This window comes from Bombyx mori, chromosome 16 (genome assembly GCF_030269925.1).
Source record: "Bombyx mori chromosome 16, ASM3026992v2".
Lineage (NCBI taxonomy): Eukaryota > Metazoa > Arthropoda > Insecta > Lepidoptera > Bombycidae > Bombyx > Bombyx mori.
Genome location: NC_085122.1, coordinates 6193014 through 6214004, shown reverse-complemented (window position 1 = coordinate 6214004; position 20991 = coordinate 6193014). Strand labels below are relative to the sequence as shown.

Sequence of the window (20991 nt, the reverse complement as noted above, 5' to 3'; positions counted from 1 at the left end):
ATATTAAGTTGGTTCAATATGGTTGCAGGGAATATATCAGAGTCAGCGATATCAATGTCACCGAATCACAGCACCGTCATAGAACTGCTTCTGAAGATTATGGACAGCGCAGTGAGTTCATCTCTAGTATTCTTTTGAACTATTTGTAATGTAGGTTATTGACAACATTCCCAATTATTAACTGATTTGTTTTTAATTATGTGAAATGATACATAAAATCAGAAATGAAGACCCATTAATTTATCTAAAGACCGCAAATAAATAAGCATTAATAAAGACTTAAAACAATATTAATTGCAATTACATTATTATTAATTCTATAAAATAACTTCATTTTTGTGTGAAGCTTCATCTTGTACATTAGTACACAACACGCAAGCTACACGTGCAAGCTTACTTTAATATATTTTTTCAAACAGTGCGCCGCATACAGATTGATTATAGTGGAAGGGATGTGCCGCCTTCTACACTTAGGTCATTTAGAATCACCGGCGATTCTTAGCAGACTACTGTTGCTATGGTTCAACCCTGCTACGGGTAAGTCTATGATTGAATTACTCAATTCCTCAATTCCAAAATTTTAAAAAGTTTGAATATAGAATACATTTCTTGAAAATTGTGGAATCTCGCTATGCTCTTTGCGGAACTTGAACTTTAAACTAATCAGCCCAAAGTAATGAACATTTTCCAAATAAGATTTATGACCTAAAGGTCTCTGTTACCAGGTCATAAAATAAAATAAAAATGAACTAATCAGGTATAGTATTGGTGACAGAAAAAATAAAAATAAAAGCTACACTATTTTTATTGTTCCATAGTCGATGAAGATATGCTTCGTCAAACAATCGGGGTGTTCTTCCAAACGTTTCCAATGTGCGTTGATGGCGCTCAAGAACAAATACAGGTATAACTTACTTCATATTAAAATAAGTAGTATTTTTGACGTGACAAAGTCTTATAATTCGATGGAGCCAGCTGCACGCACGAAAAAACATGACTTATGCGGCGTTACCTCGCTCTGAGGCGTATTTTCTTATGACGTCACGTTCAGTAAACCGACTTTACAGATAACCGATTTTTTTCTGTTTATTTCAATTAAAATTAGTGGTGGGTTTGTTGTGATTCGACTTGTTACAACAGTACTGCATATTTATGGTCTTCAGGATCCAATACCCGTTACTGCGATGCCATTGAGAATAAAATCATGTATCAGTATAGTAATCAGTATAGTATAACTTACCATGGACAATAAGACTGACACTAAATTACCTTATTGGTCTAGTAGTTACTGTATCTGGCTACTGTACCATATGGCTCAGCTTCGATTCTAGAACAATATGAATGCGTGATACAAAACATAAAGGTATATAACTAGTCAGGTCATAAGTATTGTCACACAGTAAAAACTTATTTTAGAATGCTGGCCACAAAAAAGTTTATTGAATTCGAATTTCGAATTGTTCATGAAAATAAAAATGTATACTTTTAGAATTTTCACTCATTTTTAAATATGGAGTGGACGCTTAAAGAAGACCGTGTTGCAGTTATTGCGTTGCATCGTTGCGGTTACGCGCCAATTCAAATTTTTAACATACTGAAAAATTTGAATATAACCAAAAGATTCGTTTATCGTACCATCAAACGATACAATGAAGACTCTAGTGTAGATGACAGGTCAAGAAGTGGTCGCCCTCGGTCTGTTAGGACTCCAGCAGTGATAAAAGCTGTGAAGGCGCGAATTCAAAGAAATCCCAAACGTAAGCAGAAACTGTTGGCCCTTCAGATGGGGTTAAGCAGAACCATGGTGAAAAGGGTGTTAAATGAAGACTTAGGGCTTCGGGCATATCGAAGAAAAACAGGACATCGTTTGAATGCTCGTCTAATGGACCTGAGACTGAAGAAATGCCGCGCTTTGTTGAAGCGGTACGCGGGAAAAAAATATCGGGAAATTCTTTTTTCGGATGAAAAAATTTTTACCGTTCAAGAGAGCTACAACAAACAAAATGATAAGGTGTACGCACACAGTAGTGAAGAAGCGAGCAACCGTATTCCGCGTGTCCAACGAGGTCATTTTCCATCCTCGCTCATGGTATGGTTGGGAGTTTCTTATTGGGGCTTAACAGGGGTACATTTTTGTGAGAAAGGTGTAAAAACGAATGCAGTTGTGTATCAAAATACAGTCCTGACGAACCTTGTGGAACCTGTTTCTCATACCATGTTCAATAACAGGCACTGAGTATTCCAACAAGGTTCGGCGCCAGCTCATAGAGCGAAGAGCACACAAGACTGGCTGGCGGCGCGTGAAATCGACTTCATCCGGCACGAAGACTGGCCCTCCTCCAGTCCAGATTTGAATCCGTTAGATTACAACATATGGCAACACTTGGAGGAAAAGGCGTGCTCAAAGCCTCATCCCAATTTGGAGTCACTCAAGACATCCTTGATTAAGGCAGCCGCCGATATTGACATGGACCTCGTTCGTGCTGCGATAGACGACTGGCCGCGCAGATTGAAGGCCTGTATTCAAAATCACGGAGGTCATTTTGAATAAACTTTAGTGTCATAAGAATCTATGTTTTGTTAAGTTCATTTTGGGATATGAATGGTTACATAATGAATAAACTTGTTTCAATTATTTTACATTAAACATGTGACAGAATTTATGACCTGACTAGGTATATATATATCAATTATATAAAATAACTTGAATTTTTGTGTGAAGCTAAGACGCAAATAAACGTAACCACTATTATTAATATAAATACCCTTATAGTTTAGTGACGCTTGTTGACTTTTTTATTTTTATTTAACAGAAAGCAACTTTGCCCACCATACGCGCCCTGGCGAACGCACCAGCCAGTTCTCCTCTATCAGAAATCGACCAAGAAGCCGTCGTCAGATTCATTGTGTCGCTAACCAAAACTAATTACGAAGTGAGTGTGATCAATTGAAATGGAAATAATTTGTATAATACAATTAACAACAAATAACAATTGGTATAATACAAATTATAATACAGTAGAATTCATATACAACGACTTCGCTTATAACGACTAACCGCTTTTAACGACGATCATGATTACTCAAGTTAGGTTTCATAGTTAGGTACTGAGAAAATATAACCGTTTAGTGCGACTCCGTTTTAAGCGACCAACTGCTTATAGCGACCCTTAATTATGAATATTATGATGATACGTCCGGTTAAAACGACGCACAATGTTTTGTTTACATAAACTACCAATACCTCGGCGCCCCAACTTCACTCAGATTAGAAGCCGGTGAATCAAATGCAACCCTCGCAAAGGAGTTTGGCGTATCTCATTCTACAATATCAACAATGTTTTAAAATACAAATGTGTAAGGACTTAATAAATAAGTCGGTGGATAAGGCATTGCTCCAGTGGTTCGAGCTTCAGCGCGACTGGGGAATACCCGTGAATGTACCTCTGCTACAAAAGAAAGCAATTTTCGCTATACAGTTAGACATGCAAATTTTTACATGCTCCATGAGTTGGATAAACATATGTACTTAAGAAATAATTCTGCCGCTTTGTACGTCATCCGGTTAGTACGACATAGTTTCGCCGGTCCTTTGAGGGTCTTTATATCCGGATTCTACTGTATATAAATTGGAAATGAGACATTAAACTTTAGATTAAAATAAGCGGGCCACATCGGAGATGATACCAAACCGTTTGAGATTGTGAATTTGGCAGGAAAACGGGTGGATTTGAAATTTCAAATTTGGAAGATAAATTATTATTATTCTTTTGTTTTAAACAAATTTTATAATTTTTCTCTCAAATCTTGGAGTTAATTTATAAAAAAAAACGAATGCATTGCATAGCAACAACAAATATAAATCGTAAGGTATACTATGCTATTTATTTGAGGACGGTACTGGGAGATACGGTTGGCATAAAGAGAGAGAGAGTATTCTTTATTGTACACCAAAAAAAGAAATAAACAATGCAATACATTAAATACAAAAAAGTACAATTGGCAGTTTTATCTCAAAAAGCGATTACTTCCAGACAACCATTAGGCGGACAAGAATCATTTGGAAATGAATTACGCGCGGTGTACTAATCCAGTGAAATATCTATATACATACAAATACACAATGTAATATAATAATAATTATAAAAACATGTAATATAATAATAATTATAAAAAAAATGTTATGTATGTAATTAATCTAAGCTTTTCCATTTGAACAGTTGGAAGACAGCCAGGCGGGCATGGCGACGGTGCTGTGTCAGTACCTGGTGCGGCGGAGCGGGGCGCCGGAGTCGGGGCTGGCGTGCCGCGTGCTCGCACTACTGGCGCCACCGCGGGACGTACGCCGCGCCAGCGAGCTCGCCGCCACGCTCAGAGACCTCTGCGTGGTAACGGACAACTTTTTTTTTTCTTTGTATCGTTATACTGGTGGTAGATAGAACCTTTGAGTCGGCACGGGTAGGTACCATCACCCTGCCTATTTCTGCCGTGAAGCCGTAATGCGTTTCGGTTTGAAGGGTGGGGCAGCCGTTGTAACTATGCGACCTTAGAACTTATATCTCAAGGTGGGTACGTTGTAGATGTCTATGGGCTCCAGTAACCACTTAACACTAACTAGGTGGGCTGTGAGCTCGTCCACCCATCTAAGCAATAAAAAAAACAGGCAACATTTTCGAATGTATTGAAAAATGGTACGTGTATATTAATGGTCTGGTGAAATAACTTAGGATGGGCGCAGGGCTTTTAATTAATATTTTTATTGATCAGATATTAATGTCAGCCTCAAATCTGTTGTATAAATAAAAGCTGTGCCGACCCCTTTTAACCGGAACAAATTACCGTTTTCCAAATTTATGATACGTTTTACCTCCAAATGGATCACAAATCTCGCTCACTTTTCTACTTATATAAGACAGTAAATTAATTAAAAATCAAAATATATCTGCACAAGTAACTTAATATGTTATTTTACCAACACAGAAATTACCCGATAAACAATCGTGTCGAAACTTAACACGTTACTTGGGCGCTTTGGAAGCTACCGAACGAGCCAGTCTCCACAAAATTTCGAGTGAGTTGTAATGCGGTTGCTTTTTGTAAGAATATAATATAGTATTTGTAGCTTTTTTTAAGAGATTTTGTGATCTGGTAACTGAGACCTTTAAGTCATGTCTTATTTTAATTTATATTATTCATATTTTTATGAAAAATGATATTACGGAGTGTAATGAAATTAAGATGATTAATTTGAGGCACTAATCAATTGGGATAACACTAATCAATCATTTACTAAGATTTTTTCAGTGGACTTTTTGGAGGATCCCGAGAAGTTACGTCCAGCGGCTTTGTTTAATTTTCCCACATTTGTGCACTTTCACGGATATTAAACAGTTAATAAACCACCATTATTACACATTTAAACCCGAAGAAACACTAAATAGACAAAATAAAACAAATCACACAACTTCACTCCTCGCGTTCCCGCCAAAAAGTCATTAGTATTTGTAGCGGTAGCTGTTATTGAACAGAAGATATTTGACAGATACCTAAATTGCGAAGTCCCGAACAAATAACACACGGACCGTTAGTTTACCCAATAACTTCACCCGCTCGATAGAATATCTTCCGTTTGTCGATTACCTATATTCAATGTTTACCCACTTCTGTTGTTCTTGTATACCAAAAATTGTCAATACTTTTGATGTCAATACCAAATTGTACCGACAAGCTTGTCAGACAGTAAACTTGGTTGATACAAAATAGAACTCTTAAATATTATTGAAATTAGTAACTACCTATATCTAATGTAGTCTCGTTAAATATGTCTTAACTAATACAGGACATAAAGCGCTTATTATTTATTACCTTTTTAAATAATAACCTTAGTTGCTTCGAAGCGCAGACGAGGTATTGACGAAATATTCTATGATATTTCTATGGGTGCGCTAATTTCAACCTTAATCATCTGAAAATAGAGAGTACAAGAATCTCATAATTGTAACACTGTTGCTTACCCAGTATATAATATTGCAGGCATAGCGGAAGGAACGTTACAGGATGACACGATGGTGATGGGTCGCGCCACCACGTCGTTACGTAAGAATTTACTTTTTTTTAAATTAGTCTCTATTGCATAACAGTTTACGGTTCATATTATTATAAAGCTAAAAAAACAAGGATTTTCTCAATTCGGCCGTATTTATATTTGTGTTGCCCCACAGCTTTTGAGTGAATCGTTTTGGATTATTCTTTTTCTATGTGAAAGCTGCCGCTTCTCATGTGGTCCTATTTAAATTTTATCTAGATCTGAGCAGTCGTTTTTGAGTTATCTTTGATAGACCATATTAAATTGATTTCTACATTAATTACACTGTAGATGATGATATTCTTTTTTACTTTGTTCAATTCAGTTTTTTTCTTTGTATTATTCGTCTAATATTGTCTGAAAATAGTGGTTCAATTTGAATACAGCGATAGGGTAGATAAGGCTATTTATTATTAGCACATTCACAAGTATCCATCCACATCGGTACTACGATTTATTATTTAATTGTTAATTTAATGTGGCACTTTTATTTTAAATAATTATCTGCGTATTATGTTTCAAATGCGAAAACATAAAAAACAAAAAGTTCTTAATAGATAAAGAAATTTAAAAAAAAACTAATGTCGAACACTATCGGAAGGATCAGCAAAAATATTAATAGTTAAGTACTGGGCGGTCTTTACGCCTTAACGTAAACATAGCAACATCGCGCTTCAGTGTCGATCATTAATTGCGAATAATTGTAAATAAATAATTACCTTAAACAAAATACCTTTCAGCACAACCGATAGCGCGCAGTACGCACGTGGTCGTCAACGAAACCGTCGAGGAAGAAGACGAAATCGATGAGACGTCTCCAACTGAAATCTTCTGTAAGATACCAGAAGGTGCGTACTGTTACCGGCTTCTTTTTTTTTAAGAAATTTTATGACCTGGTAACTAAGACCTTTAAGTCATATCTTATTTTAATTTATATTATTATTTTTATGAAAAATGATGAAATGAAATGAAGATGATTAATTTGAGATATTAATCAACTGGGATGAAATCAAATGAAATGAGATGAGATGATATGGGATGAAATATAATCTCGGTAAAATGGTGGCAATTTACTGATATTTTTTCAGTGGACTTTTTGGAGGATCCCGAGAAGTTACGTCCAGCGGCTTTGTTTAATTTTCCCACTTTTGTGCACTTTCACAGATATTAAACAGTAAACCACCGTCATTACACATTTAAACCTGAAGAAACACTAAATAGACAAAATAAAACAAATCACACAATTTCACTCCTCGCGTTCCCGCCAAAAAGTCCTATCTGGGCTTCAGTACCGTAGATATGCAGACCCTATCGTATTCCTGCTGCATCAGCTTTATCATATCTTTATCTACACCATACCTCATTGCCATTCCCGCTCCACTCAATCAGTTCGTCTCCATCCTTCGTCGCGTTCGCGCCTATCACTGTATCCATACAATACTAAATCTTTTATATTTCATTATTATTGAATAAGTTTTAATTAAATCCAGTGTAAATTTTTTTTTTTTTTTTTTACAAAGTGATTTATAGAATCCCGTATAACGTACGATGCTTTGTAATAAAAAAATTTACATTTATTAGATTTATATCGTATTTTTTAATAGTATATATTCACGATAGTGATTTTCTATAGTTCCCTTTGAATTAAAAAGCAAACTCTATGTTTGACGATTTACGAATAACCACTTTAATTTATGAATGGATCTTGTCGCGTATTATGTAGTCCCGCCTTAACTCGACTAAATTATAGTTATTATTTAAATATATTCGTCGATGTATAGCATACCATACTCTATACCTAAATTGTTTACAGAAAAATCACAAACCGAAGAGAGTAATACAAAGTCTAGTAGACAGTCTACCGAATCAGAATCTGTTCCAATACGAGATACCAAAGATATATTGTCGGATTCTAGCAGCGGAGTATCTCCGGTGAAGAAAGCTAAAATATCAAAAGGTGTTTATTTATAATTAATATTCTTATTTCGTTAATTAAATATCTAGTATAAAGTAATAGTACTTCTGAAAATTATATGCTGATTAATTATTTTGAACTGCCATTATGAAGCATATGGCCCATTTTATAGTAAATACAAAATGTCTAATATTGGTGTTGCCTTCTTTTATTCCAATTGCCTATTGGTCAATAAATCTCTCAAGCGCCTTATAAAACAGTAAAATTATCTGTATATTTAAGAATGTTTTCAGACCGACATAAAAAAAATGTTTACAATGATTATACATTTATACATATATGTATTTGCCTTTTGTAACATTTTCGTAAAGTATAAATCAAATTAAATGCAAATAAACGTTTTACAGTACCAAAAAAGAAGATGCCGGCGAAGAAATCGTCTACCATTGAAACGGCCAATAAAGCGAAAGTCACAGAAACCACTAAAAAGTCGAAACAGAAAACTGAAGAAACTGAAAAGGGTGTCAAACGAAGTCGATCGCAGCGATCCCTGGTGGACGTCGATAGAGGTGAGATACCGTTACCGAAATATGCTTGTGTTTTATCCATTCACGCATCTGATTATGTTGCAAACACTACTGTTTGGCGGTCTCGCTAGTGAAATAGTTAGCGCGCCTGACCGAGGATTGATTTTATAAGTATCCTGATTGATTTATTACGCATTATTACGCATCCTCCCGATCCATTAACGGTGCTTATAGGTACCTCAAGCACCGGTCACCGTCCTAGGCGAACCCGTCGCTTGCGACGAAGGGCTCGAAGACTAATTTAGCCCATAGACACAGCCCGCAGAGTTCCTCGCCGGATCTTCTCAGTGGGTCGCTTTTCCTATCCGGTGGTAGATTCTGCGAAGCACTGTTGTTGCTAGAGCCAGTGTTAGCAACACTCCCGGTTTGAGCCCCGTGAGCTCACCTACACACGTTAGGGCGAAGGTGAAATAGCCTCTCAAGGAGAAAAAAGAAAAACAATGGTATCGGGAATCCTAGTTTGAAGCCAGATAAATAGCCTGTAAATTGCCGTCAACTTTTTATTTATTAGTATTTAGTAGTTTAAATTAAACAATCACATTAACCGAAAAATTTTCAGTTTCATCCAAAGCTCAAAAAAACAAAGAGTCTAAAACAAAGATGGCCTCTCCGCCGCCGAGCGTGCCCGCTGAGCTGGACGTGTCGAACGTGACTGTGCGGCGCTCCGCCCGCGCCGCGCACTCCTCCTCCAGCCGCGAGTCGACCGTATCGAATGGGACTCAACGAAAAAATAAAAAAGGTACAATTCAATAAATAAATCGACTGTCCCCCTGCATTATCGATGACCATGAGCGACAGTAACCACTCACCATCAGGTAGTGTACTCACCGTATGACCGTCTGCAAACAAGGCAACAACAAAAATTGAGAGGTGTCAAAGGACACGGGAATGAAGTTCCTTTCGATTAATTAGTGAAGGAATTGTAATATTATTATTTTTTAAGTTATAATAATATTATGTTTTTTATTATTAACAAATATAATGTAATATAAACTTAATCTATATTACTATCAAAAAATTTAAGCATTTATTATCTGTATAAACTCTAATGAACTAACTAATGAACAATATTTTTTTTTAATTAATATGTCACTTCATAATTTAAAAAAAACTTTAAATATTTTCCAGGAGAAGTCAGAACAGGAACACGTTCGTCGGGGCGCAGTAGTACGGCGAGCAGCTCGCGTGACTCTCTCCAAGACTCGTTCGACGATACCACACTCCACACTATTGTTTACGACAAGGAAATGGTCAGAAGACTTTTTAATACGCTTTTATTAGCTTCAGACGTATGTATGTAACGGAATCTTTGAACGTGATTTTGACCCCCTTCAAAACGTCGGATTAACTCGAAATTTGGTATACTTATTAAGGACCGATGACATTTCAATATTTAAAAAAAATTAAAAAAAATTCAAATTCAACTAAAAAATGAAAAATAAATAATACTTTGAAAAAACTAACAAAATACGCTTTTATAGAAAGTTTATAGAAAATAGACTTTTTTTTTCTTACACTATTTTTAAAACAAATTTATTAAAATTTATTATCAATTTTTTAGTTGAATATTAAATTTTTTCAATTTTTTTTTTAAATGGAACAATTAATAAAGCTGGCGACATGTTACTAGAAGGTGGGCACCAGAGGGCGCTGTCTGAGAATGCTAACATGATCGCTCGCAAGTGTATGGCTTGCTTTAACGAAACTATGAATATTAAATTTCGAGTGTACAACATTTGTTTTAAGATGTCGTAGTTTGTATTCAAAAATCGAACAATGTCTCGAAAGATAATATTAGAACTAGCATCTTACTTGACCGGTCTGAACTTCGTATAGATGACTGCGCGAATAAAGAGATTGTTAATAGTCGAACATAATTCAGTCAAAAAAAAACATTACCACAACACACAGAGCTGCGTAATAATTCAATCTATATTCGAGGCTGGTCATGTGCGTACCAGTCTGGGCGCACCCTGTGGGTGACAGTGAACGAACGTAATGACAAAGAGAAGAACTTCCACCGAGCAGGCGATATTGCTTGGTAGACCGACGGTCCGAATGTCATTGTTCGGAACTTTTATATATGCAAACTTATCTTGAAAATGCGTTAGCGAGATTCAGGCATCTGTCAAATATCTTTTATTGTATGCTACTTTTATTGGAGCCTGTGGACATCAACAACATAAATGTCATTACCAACCTTAACATAATATAACCTTTAATTTTTTTTATGTTTTGTTTTGTTAAGTTATGTAGTTGAAGTCAAGTTTGTGATCACCTCTCTAATTTATAATATGGCACAATATACAGTAATATCGTACACATTTTCCATTAATTCATAGTGATCAGTTAATAAAATCATACCGAAACTAAAGCTATTAAGATATTACTTTCTTATTCGTAAAATACCTAATTTGAATAATTAATTGAACAGGAACAAGAAATATTGGACGATTCTAGTGAACTAATGGAGAGTAAACGAGCGTCAAAAGGAAATGTCACAATACCTGAAACACCGGAGGCGAGCGATGAGTAAGTATTTATATCCACTTTCATTGTTAAATAAAGCCAGATATTGACGGACCAGTTTAGGTCTGATCCGCAATTAGGAGCTTTTTTTTATTGCTCAGATGGGTGGACGAGCTCATAGCCCACCTGGTATTAAGCGCCTGGTATTAAGTAATAGCTGCCGGAGGACAACAATCCATTTCCACTAGTAATGAGCTGATCTGATACTGACTACATGAAGTGAGGGCATTATTGTAAAAAAATTAATGTCACAAAAAAAATATTTTTTGCAGATCTGAACCCGAACCAGAGACAATAAAACCGAAAGGGAAAAGAAACACAAAAAAGAAATAGTTATAGCATGTAGTATATTTAATAAAACTATTTTATAAACGTCTATTTGTTTAATTGTAGTATCTGTTTTTTTTCTTCTGATTCGTTGTTTTTGTTACGGTTTTTGTCACTTTATTCTCTAATCTATTTTTCTAATCTATTTATTCTCTAAAGCGAGCTGCGCTGATTTTTGTTTCAAGGCATCCATGTCTGGTGGTTTTTACTTGTTCAATTAACTGTGTTACCTTGTCATATACATGTATGTTTTTTTGGCTGTAGCTGTGATTTCCTTTCCAAGTTACGTTAAATAAAAAAAGTTAAGTAATTACGGCTTGTGGGTTGTAATGCAAGCCTGTACACACGTGCTGCTGCTCTGCGAGACTTCGAATTTATAATTCAAGTAAGCGACGATCACTTTATGGTGTATACGTTTTGGTTGTTTTTCGCCCAGTGGTGGAACTCAACTACAATTAATGATACCTCATTTTAAGTTTTTCATTTTCTCTTTTCGTTAGGTATTCACATTTTGAAAAGAAAATCCATATTTAATTTTTTTACAGCTAAAACTGGCCAAAACCTGAACAATAAAACAAAGAGAATATTTTGGATGACAAATAGAGGAGAAAATGATACTTAGGTGTTTTTTGTCTTTGCCTGTTTATATTGTTTAACCTTTACCTTTTATTAGGGTCTCAATTTATGAGTGAATATTTTGTTTGAGTGATTATAACATATTGAATAATATTTTTTATTTATTTCTTGGATGGGTGGACGAACTCACCTGATTTTAAGTGGTTACTCTTACTTCCTCACTAAGCTGTTTCCGCTATAGAACATAACCGCAGAGCTGGAAACGTCCAACTACAGCGTGCAACGTTCTAGACAGACACACTGCACTGTCGTGTTCAATAATATAAGAAGTAATCTTAATTTTGAGTGTAATCTATTACATATTCTAAATTAATGTTTTCACATTTGTTTATCCGGTTGACTTGATACTTGGAATAGTTGTTGTTGGCACTTCAAGAATGGTTTTTATAACTGCACCGTCGGCTTAAGATAAGTGTCACATGTGTAGTTTTAACAAATAAGTCTACGTGTTTCATACATTTACCGATAGCCTATAGAAACTAAAGATAAAAAAAAGAAAAACGGAAATAATTCTAACGTGTAATTTATTTATTAAATTTGTTATTACAAACATCAAATTTGTTTAATCGTAATATCTCTGGCTTCGTTCTTGTGGGTTGTTTTTGTGCCAGTCTGAGTTTGCTTTGTTCTGCCATTCATGCCAGCCGTGCCAGTTTTTATCCCAAGGCTTCCATCTTTGGTCCCACTGGTGATTTTTGTTTGTTTCGTTGTCTGTTAGCTTGTCATCTTTATTTTCTTGGCTATATGTGCCAAATCCCCCTGGCCTAAAAATAATATGAATTTAAAAAAAATATATATAAAAATAATACCTATAACCAGCTGCTTCGCTCATGTTAATGTTTGTCAATCAGACGATGTGCCCACAGGCTGAACACCCCCTAAGTTACTCGCCGAAACTTATCAGTGGGTTCTTATTCCGATCCGGTGGTAGATTCAGCGAAGCACCGCTCTTGCTAGGGCTAACAAGGTCCCTCTAGGTTGAGCTCACGAATGAGCTGGCAAGACTTGGAGCCAAAATGTGCGTAGGTAGTTGGAATAGCCTCTTAGGCTACCAACAAATAGGAAGGACGAAAAAAAAGGAATTATTTTATAAAGCTGATAATTGGAAAAACGCAAAACTTGCATACATACATAATGGGAGTAATATGCCTTTTTCAAATACTATATTATTGTGCATTTTTTTCTTGGCCCCTTCTAATAGTGGCACTAAAAGGTATGGAAAATTCTCTTGAAGGAAATTTAAATTCCTTCGCTGAAAAAACATTTTTCTAGAGATAGTACTTATTGAAAGGTTCTTTCGTGCGCCTTGGACAAGCTATATTCAAAATTGTATACGCATGTTTAATTGGTAACGGATTAAATGGTTTCTTTATACTGTCGTTCAGACACCACGTTGAAAATGGGTGTACCTCAGGGTTCCATTTTGGGTCCTTTTTTATTTCTAATATATATAAACGATTTGCCTAGTTTTATTGAGTCCCGACACGAGGTCGTATTATTCGCAGATGATACATCTTTATTATTTAAAATTAAACGACAATTACAAGTCTATGACGAAGTGAATGATGCGATTTCGTGTGTGGTTCATTGGTTCCGTATCAATAACCTATTATTGAATAGTAAGAAAACGAAATGTATTAAATTTACTTTAAAATGTATTAAATCATCTTTAAATGTGAGACAAGTAGATAGTAATGTAATTGTTTCTGAGGAATCATTGGAGCTTGTTGAGTCAACCGTATTTCTTGGTATAACAGTGGACTCCAAACTGCAGTGGGGACCTCATATTCATAAATTGGCGAGTAAGCTTAGCTCTGCAGCATACGCAGTAAAAAAAATTAGAATGTTAACAAATGCGGACACGGCTCGTTTAGTTTACTTTAGTTACTTCCACAGTGTCATGTCCTATGGCATTTTGCTATGGGGCAATGCGGCCGATGTAGAAATGATATTTATTCTGCAGAAAAGAGCTATACGTGCTATTTATAACATGCACTCAAGGGAATCCCTGAGGGAAAAATTTAAAGAAATTAAAGTTCTCACTATGCCATCCCAGTACATCTTTGAAAATTTGATGTATGTTCGTAAACATATTGAGGAGTTTCCTAAGATGTCGGACATACATAATAGAAATACTAGGAACAAACACAAGCTTGTTGTGCCGATGAGTAGGTTACATAAGATACGAAATTCATTCGGGTGTTTGTCTGTGCGCCTGTACAACAAAATCCCACAAGATGTTCAGAACCTACATATACATAGGTTTAAGAAAACTATTAAAGAACATCTGTGCAATAAAGCTTACTATAAAGTCAATGATTATCTAGAAGATTGCACAAAGTGGGAATGAGTTGCTCGCTCCGGGAATTTCAATATTGTAAAATTGTTAAATTTCTTATTGTAATATGAATATTTAAAAAAAAAAAAAATATTTAAAATAAAAATAAAAATCTAATATTAAAAAAAAAAAAAAAAGAAAACATGCCCGCTGAGTTTCTTGCCAATTCTTCTCAGGACGGAGGCTAATTCTTGTGAATTGGCGGTAATTCTTTTGACGTTCAATAAGTATGTAGGTACTTTCATTTATGTTGAATAAAACTTTTTTGATTTGATTTGATTTGATTTGATTTGACAATTCAGTTTTTTTGCTATATTTCTTCTATTTGGCTACAGTACCTGTTCTCATTATTGGCGCTGGAGTCGCTGGGGTGACCGAAACGATTCCCTAGTTCCGCTGGCGTTCTCTTCGCTTGTTGGTATCTAGTTGTAACAAATTCTGCTGCTCTTTCCGCTATCATTATGGTAGGTGCCGCCGTATTACCTGTATGTTTAATATTCAATGTTATTTTGATAAAAACAAACGAAGGTAACGTTGGACTGGCAAACAAACGACAAGGGTCCGTCGCCTGGTATGTGAGACGCCGAACAATATATGAGGCCGTCAGTGCAATAGTGGCCTAAGCTTACCACAGTTAAGGCCGCTGCATACGTGACGGGTTTTTATACGGACGGGACGGGACGGGAAGTTTTGCAAACATCGTTTCATACAAAATGTATATGAAAGAGCATATTTCACGGAGACACGGACAGGACGGGTACGTGGCACTCACGTGCCCCGTCCCGTCCGTGTTTCCGCTACGTATGCACAGTCACTCCGTTCGTTCCGGAGAGAGAACTAGTGACGTCTTGATACGCAAGTGTCGAAAATGGATGACGAAAAACTAATCGAGTGTGTACGGTCAAATCCAGCATTATATAATTTAATTATATAATAATATATAATCCTATTCTGCCATGTAGGATGTACAGAAAATCTCCTTTTCTTGTTCACGGTCGTAGCTACTTCGTCATCTAGAGCAATAGCAATTAAAGCCAATTCTTAAAATGAAAAATCAATCTTTCCTTGTTCACAACACTAGCACGTTAGATCCGAGCCACTGTCACGGTGCGTATGCATTTACATCACGTTCCCGTTTTGAACGAGGCAGTCACGTCCCCGTTCCGTTCACGTCCCGTCCGTATAAAAACCCGTCACGTATGCAGCGGCCTTTAATATGGAGATAATTAAGTTCGAATTCACCTTTACAATACTTTGGAGGCAAAAAAAAAATACGCGCTAAAATTATGTTTACAAAGTCTTCTGTTATCTTTGGATGAAACTAGGGATAGGCCGATTTTGCATCAAAATTTATTAAATAAATTGCAATACATAATCACAAATATGAATTGTGGGTTAGGTTACTTTTGCGCTGATGGCCTCATATGTTGTATTTCAAAATGAATTGATCGTGTGAAATTTTTTCTATATAACATTATAATAATGAAATAATGAAAATAAAACTAACAAATTTCTAGAAAAACGTATTTAACAGCGGTAGGGATGTGTGAAAAGGGATGCTTTGAGCTCATATAGATTCATATTAACATCTTGTCTGCTACGAAAGATTACGAAAGATACGACAGCTTTTAATACAATATAGATGAGATCTCTTATTCATATCTTATTATGGACAACGGCACTGTCTGACTGTGACACTAATAAAAACTTAAGATCGTGTAGTTAAACGTCCGTCTATTAAGGAGTCATCCGCTTCAAAATAGAAAAGATAACAGGATAAATAGTTAAAACAAACCGCTTCGCAAAAATTTAAGTAAACTACGAGGTATCAGGTGCTGCAATTGTTCTTCCTACAAGGACCAATATAACACTTCAATTCGTGTAACGAATTATAATCTATACTAATATTATAAAGCTGAAGAGTTTGTTTGTTTGTTTGAACGCGCTAATCTCAGGAACTACTGTTCCGATTTGAAAAATTATTTCAGTGTTAGATAGCCCATTTATTGAGGAAGGCTATAAGCTATATAACATCACGGTAAGACCAATACAAGTGGAGCACCAATGTAGAATGTTTCTAAATAGGGGTATAAATAGCTCCTTAACATTCTATAATTCAAAAATATTGTCACTTTCTACGTAAATGAAGTGGGCGGTAAAATTTAGCGTTAAGCCAAAGTAACTATTCCACGCGAACGGAATCGCGGGCAAAAGCTAGTGAAATCATACCTGACGGAACCGTTGGCATGATTGACGCATCAGCCACGCGTAAACCTGAAATTCAAGAACAAAACCTTAATTAAGCATCTTTACGTCAATTATATGCGATTTTAATAAACTAAGAAAAATTTTATAAGCCAAATTGTTGGTCAATTTATTAACCTTTAATGAAAATTCTTCATAGTATCGAAAAAAAAAATCCCCACTACCAATCTCGTAATCCTCAAGGCATTATTACAAGACATTTTATTTAGAACTATTAGATTTCTTGAAAACTTACCCTTTATTCCATGAACCCTAAGCTGCATATCCACTACAGCCATCGGGTCGGTACGCGGCCCCATCTTGCAAGTACCAACTTGGTGGTTTTCAGGGGCGGTTTGATGTTGCGCCAAACACCTAAAGAATTCAGGTGTCGGAGAAAGTCCACCGCCCTCACATTCACTCCCATATCCTTCTGTTGGAGTCATTCCATACTTTTCACGCATTATCTATTACAAAATGCACAATTAAAAAATATATATTTAAACATTACTTTACCCCGATTACGTTTTACTGTGATTGACACTAAATTATTGACTTAAATACACTCACTATTTGAAATAGCTCAAGCACCACTTTTGTTACGTTGTTCAGAAACTACATAGCAGATATATTCCTAGGCCTCCCTAAATTTTTTTTTTTATACTGTCCGCTTCAATAACATTAGTTAAGGAATTCCGACAATAATAACGGTTTTTGCTCGTTTTTCGATGACATTTTTTGTATAGATAATACAACAAGACTGATTCTTGAGTGATGACCGTATTGGGAAACGTAAAGTGAAACACGCCCCCTCCCCTCCCTCTTACGTAAGGTGGCCCGGTAAAAAATGTTGTGAAGACCCCTAGACTGGGCTCACTGATTTAAATTGGGAGTGACCTATGTCCAACAGTGGACGACTATTGACATGCGATGCTGATGTTTGATGATAAACCTTACTAAAGCTTAAGGTTTTTTTATTTTTTTTTATTTCTGTACAAGCAGACGAGCATACGCCCCACCTGATGGTGAATGGTTACCATCACTCATGGACGTCAGCAATGCCAGGGGCAGAGCCAAGCCGCTGTCTACCGCTTAATACTCTCCACAAGTCTCGTTTGAAGGACATGTACATTATACAAGGTACATTATAAATTATATGTCCATAATTACCGTAGTGTTAGCTAGTTTATAAGCGATTTGAGCGGCCTCAACTAGCACATCCAGCTCGTGCTCGTCATAAAAGTAGTTCGGTTGCATGAGCGGCGGCTGCGTTGGATCAACGGACTGCAAAGTTAGGTAGCCGCGACTGCGTGGATGTAGAGATATCGCTGATATCCTGTAATTCAGAATACACGTTAAAATATCTAAAAGAAAAGTGTAAAATGTAGATTATTTTAAATTATAAACGAAATAAATAAGACTTCCGTTAATAATTACTGATTGTTTACTCCTGAAAAATACGTGAACTTCCTAAACGAATAAGTTTTTAATAAGCCACAATAAAATAAAATAAAATTTGGAAACAAATCATGCACGGTCATCCGGCCTCAATTTAGGATTCCCTGTGCTATGGATACCAGAGACTGACAATCACACTTATACGTAAACGTTTAAATAGATATATTTATAAATAATAAACACACGGAGAGCAAACAAACCTGTTAAATACACAATGTAAGTCCGATGTGGGAATCGAACCCAATACTCTCGGCGCCAAGTTAGGGATGTTAACTAATGCTCTACCGATTCAGTCGAACAATAAACACAATAATCAAGATATAATAAATACTACTTACGATATCTCCTTCTTATCTGTAATTTCTTTCACTTTCACGTCATCAGGTACTACACCGTCTCCACAGGTGGCATAATAGCCGCCAAAGAAGAATTGTATGTCAGGATGACGTCCGCCCGAAGGCGCGTACCGAGAGTTAACAATACCTGTTAACTGAAGCGTTTTGATTATAGATACATATCAAAAAAAAATGTTAGATTTTCTAGAAAACGATTTTTTTTCTTGCTTAGATGGGTGGACGAGCTCACATCCCACCTGGTGTTAAGTGGTTACTGGAGCCCGTAGACATATACAACGTAAATGCGCCACCCACTTTGGTATATAAGTTGTAGGTCTGAGTACAACGGCTGCCCTTCAAACCGAAACGCATTACTGCTTCACGGCAGAAATAGGCGAGGTGGCGGTACCTACCCGTGCGGACTCACAAGAGGTCCTACCAACAGTAATAAACAAACAATAATGAATAATAATGTAATAACGAGTTTAAATCTATTTAGACTTCATTAATATAAATTTGTGATGTGCCGTGAGCTTGACTCAGATCTAGGATAATAAAAAAATAAAAATTATACAGCTTCCACTTCGTGTTTCATGGTGCGCGATGGTATCTTTGTGGTCTGCATGAACTCTGGTAACTATTTAACCCATAATGTGCCTAACTAGTGCATTAAAATATGATAATCCTCTTAGCGGTACACCATGTACTTACAATATCGCTAGAAGCTTACCTATCAATCCTTATTTACTGGTGTTAGGACATCTTGTAAGTCCGCAGGGATAAGTACCATCACCCTACATATTTCTACAGTGAAGCAGAAATGCGTTTCGGTTTGAAGGGGGGGGTAGCTGTTGTAATGTAAAAACTGAGACCTAAGAACTCATGTCTCGAGGTGGATGGCGGCATTTACGTCTTAAGTGTCTATGGGCTCCGGAAACCACTTAACACGAGGTGGGCCGTGAGCTCGCCTACCCATACAAGAAAAAAAAAATTGCAGTCGTAGCGTAATAAAAGGTATACATATTGCATCCAGGCGACGGAGTAACACAAAGCCGCCGCTGCTCGAAATATCTCTTGTTGGGGTCCCTCTCTTTAGCAAACTGCGTGCAGCGAGAACCACCATTGACAAGATACCACGACGGTCCGCCTTCATGTTTTCAAAACCATCACTAATACTACTACTACTAATGAGCTGGCGCTATGACCCCGAAGTGGGTCTTGGCCTCCGACAATAAACTTTGCCATTCATCCCGGCGCTGCGCAACACCTTGCCAGTCCGACACTTGGAGCTCCCGTAAATTTCCTTCCACAGCGTCACACCAGCGGTACTTGGGCCTCCCTACGGGGCGGCGTCCCTCCGGTACACCCGTGTACACCCGTTTCACAGCCCGATCCTGCTCCATACGTACTACATGTCCGAGCCATCCGAGCCTCCGTGCCTTCATCTCCCCCAGAATATTTGGCTCACCAATAATAGTGAACCTTAAAATAAATTTCACTCACTTGAGACATTCCAGTTCCTGACATAGGACCCATTCTGTTGAGCATATACTCCATAGCGGTTGCCCAATTCAACACAGGCACATCGGGCTCCTTTGTCAATCTGAAGGAGAGCTGAACTCCGACATGATTTTGTAAGTTTTGTCCTACACCTGGGAGCTCTTGTATAGTTGGTATATTAAATTTATCAAGAGTCTCTCTTGGCCCCACTCCAGATAGAAGTAATATTTGCGGAGAGTTCAATGTCCCTGCTGATAGTATTGCCTGGAAAATATAATCTTATTTGTACATCAATACACTCATGATAATCGAGTGCAAAGAAAACTAATGCAATCTGGCTTGTAAATATTCCATTTTGTGTACAATATTCTCTTTAAACGAATAACATTATAATGCGAATATTTGCTAATGTTAGTATTTGAAGTTCCAACATAGGTTATACTAATATGAATGTTCCCAAAACTAACTATAGTTTAGTTGTTTTGCCCTTGTTATTTATTTTTTAACAACATATTGTAAGAAAACGGGATTTTTAGACATCTTACTAATTACCTCTTTTATAACTTCGACTGTTTTCGTTTCACCATTTTTTATGTACTCAACAGCAGTGACTTTCTTTTCAAGTGGATCAATGATGACCCTTGAACCCATGGCGTTAAGTAAAACGTGTAGATTCTCCCTGTGTGCCGCAGGACGGAGGAATGCACGAGCCGAACTATAGCGTGAACCTCCACTGCAATTAAACACATCCTGTAGTCAAGGTTTAAGTTTATGACACTTTAAGATATCGGTTTTCATTTACAACAAAAATTAATGACATAATCGAAAACAGTAAGATTGTATTTAAAAAAATATATCAATAACGTCTGTTAAAAATTTATCTACAGTAATATATAAATCTACAGTGGTTTTTACGGATGTTCCGTTATAACTACTGAACCATGCATCCGATTGGCTTCAAACTTGGTATCCATGTAGAAAAAACATGTACTTAATGGATAGGCTAATATTTATATGAGTGTTGGACTTGCTACACC

At 36.5% G+C, this 20991-nt stretch overlaps 2 protein-coding genes across 2 annotated transcripts in view; one reads left to right on the top strand and one right to left on the bottom strand.

The window, feature by feature from the left end:
• Positions 1-11489, top strand: part of LOC101736052 (condensin complex subunit 3) — a 35748-nt gene extending 24259 nt beyond the window's left edge. The window contains exons 15-28 of the mRNA XM_004928823.5: positions 29-111; positions 420-537; positions 819-904; positions 2814-2933; positions 4221-4388; positions 4981-5071; positions 6034-6096; positions 6826-6933; positions 7899-8042; positions 8408-8569; positions 9147-9326; positions 9716-9837; positions 11022-11119; positions 11389-11489. Coding sequence (XP_004928880.1) covers positions 29-111; positions 420-537; positions 819-904; positions 2814-2933; positions 4221-4388; positions 4981-5071; positions 6034-6096; positions 6826-6933; positions 7899-8042; positions 8408-8569; positions 9147-9326; positions 9716-9837; positions 11022-11119; positions 11389-11449 — 1604 coding nt within the window. The 3' untranslated portion in view covers positions 11450-11489. The remainder of the gene's footprint in view (positions 1-28; positions 112-419; positions 538-818; positions 905-2813; positions 2934-4220; positions 4389-4980; positions 5072-6033; positions 6097-6825; positions 6934-7898; positions 8043-8407; positions 8570-9146; positions 9327-9715; positions 9838-11021; positions 11120-11388) is intronic.
• Positions 11490-12586: 1097 nt separating this feature from the next.
• The window catches only part of LOC101739464 (glucose dehydrogenase [FAD, quinone]), a 28296-nt gene continuing 19891 nt past the window's right edge, over positions 12587-20991 (bottom strand). The window contains exons 8-15 of the mRNA XM_062672995.1: positions 20507-20687; positions 19958-20218; positions 18458-18609; positions 17832-17997; positions 16918-17128; positions 16647-16691; positions 14756-14900; positions 12587-12843 (exon numbers count right to left, since the gene is read on the bottom strand). Coding sequence (XP_062528979.1) covers positions 12642-12843; positions 14756-14900; positions 16647-16691; positions 16918-17128; positions 17832-17997; positions 18458-18609; positions 19958-20218; positions 20507-20687 — 1363 coding nt within the window. The 3' untranslated portion in view covers positions 12587-12641. The remainder of the gene's footprint in view (positions 12844-14755; positions 14901-16646; positions 16692-16917; positions 17129-17831; positions 17998-18457; positions 18610-19957; positions 20219-20506; positions 20688-20991) is intronic.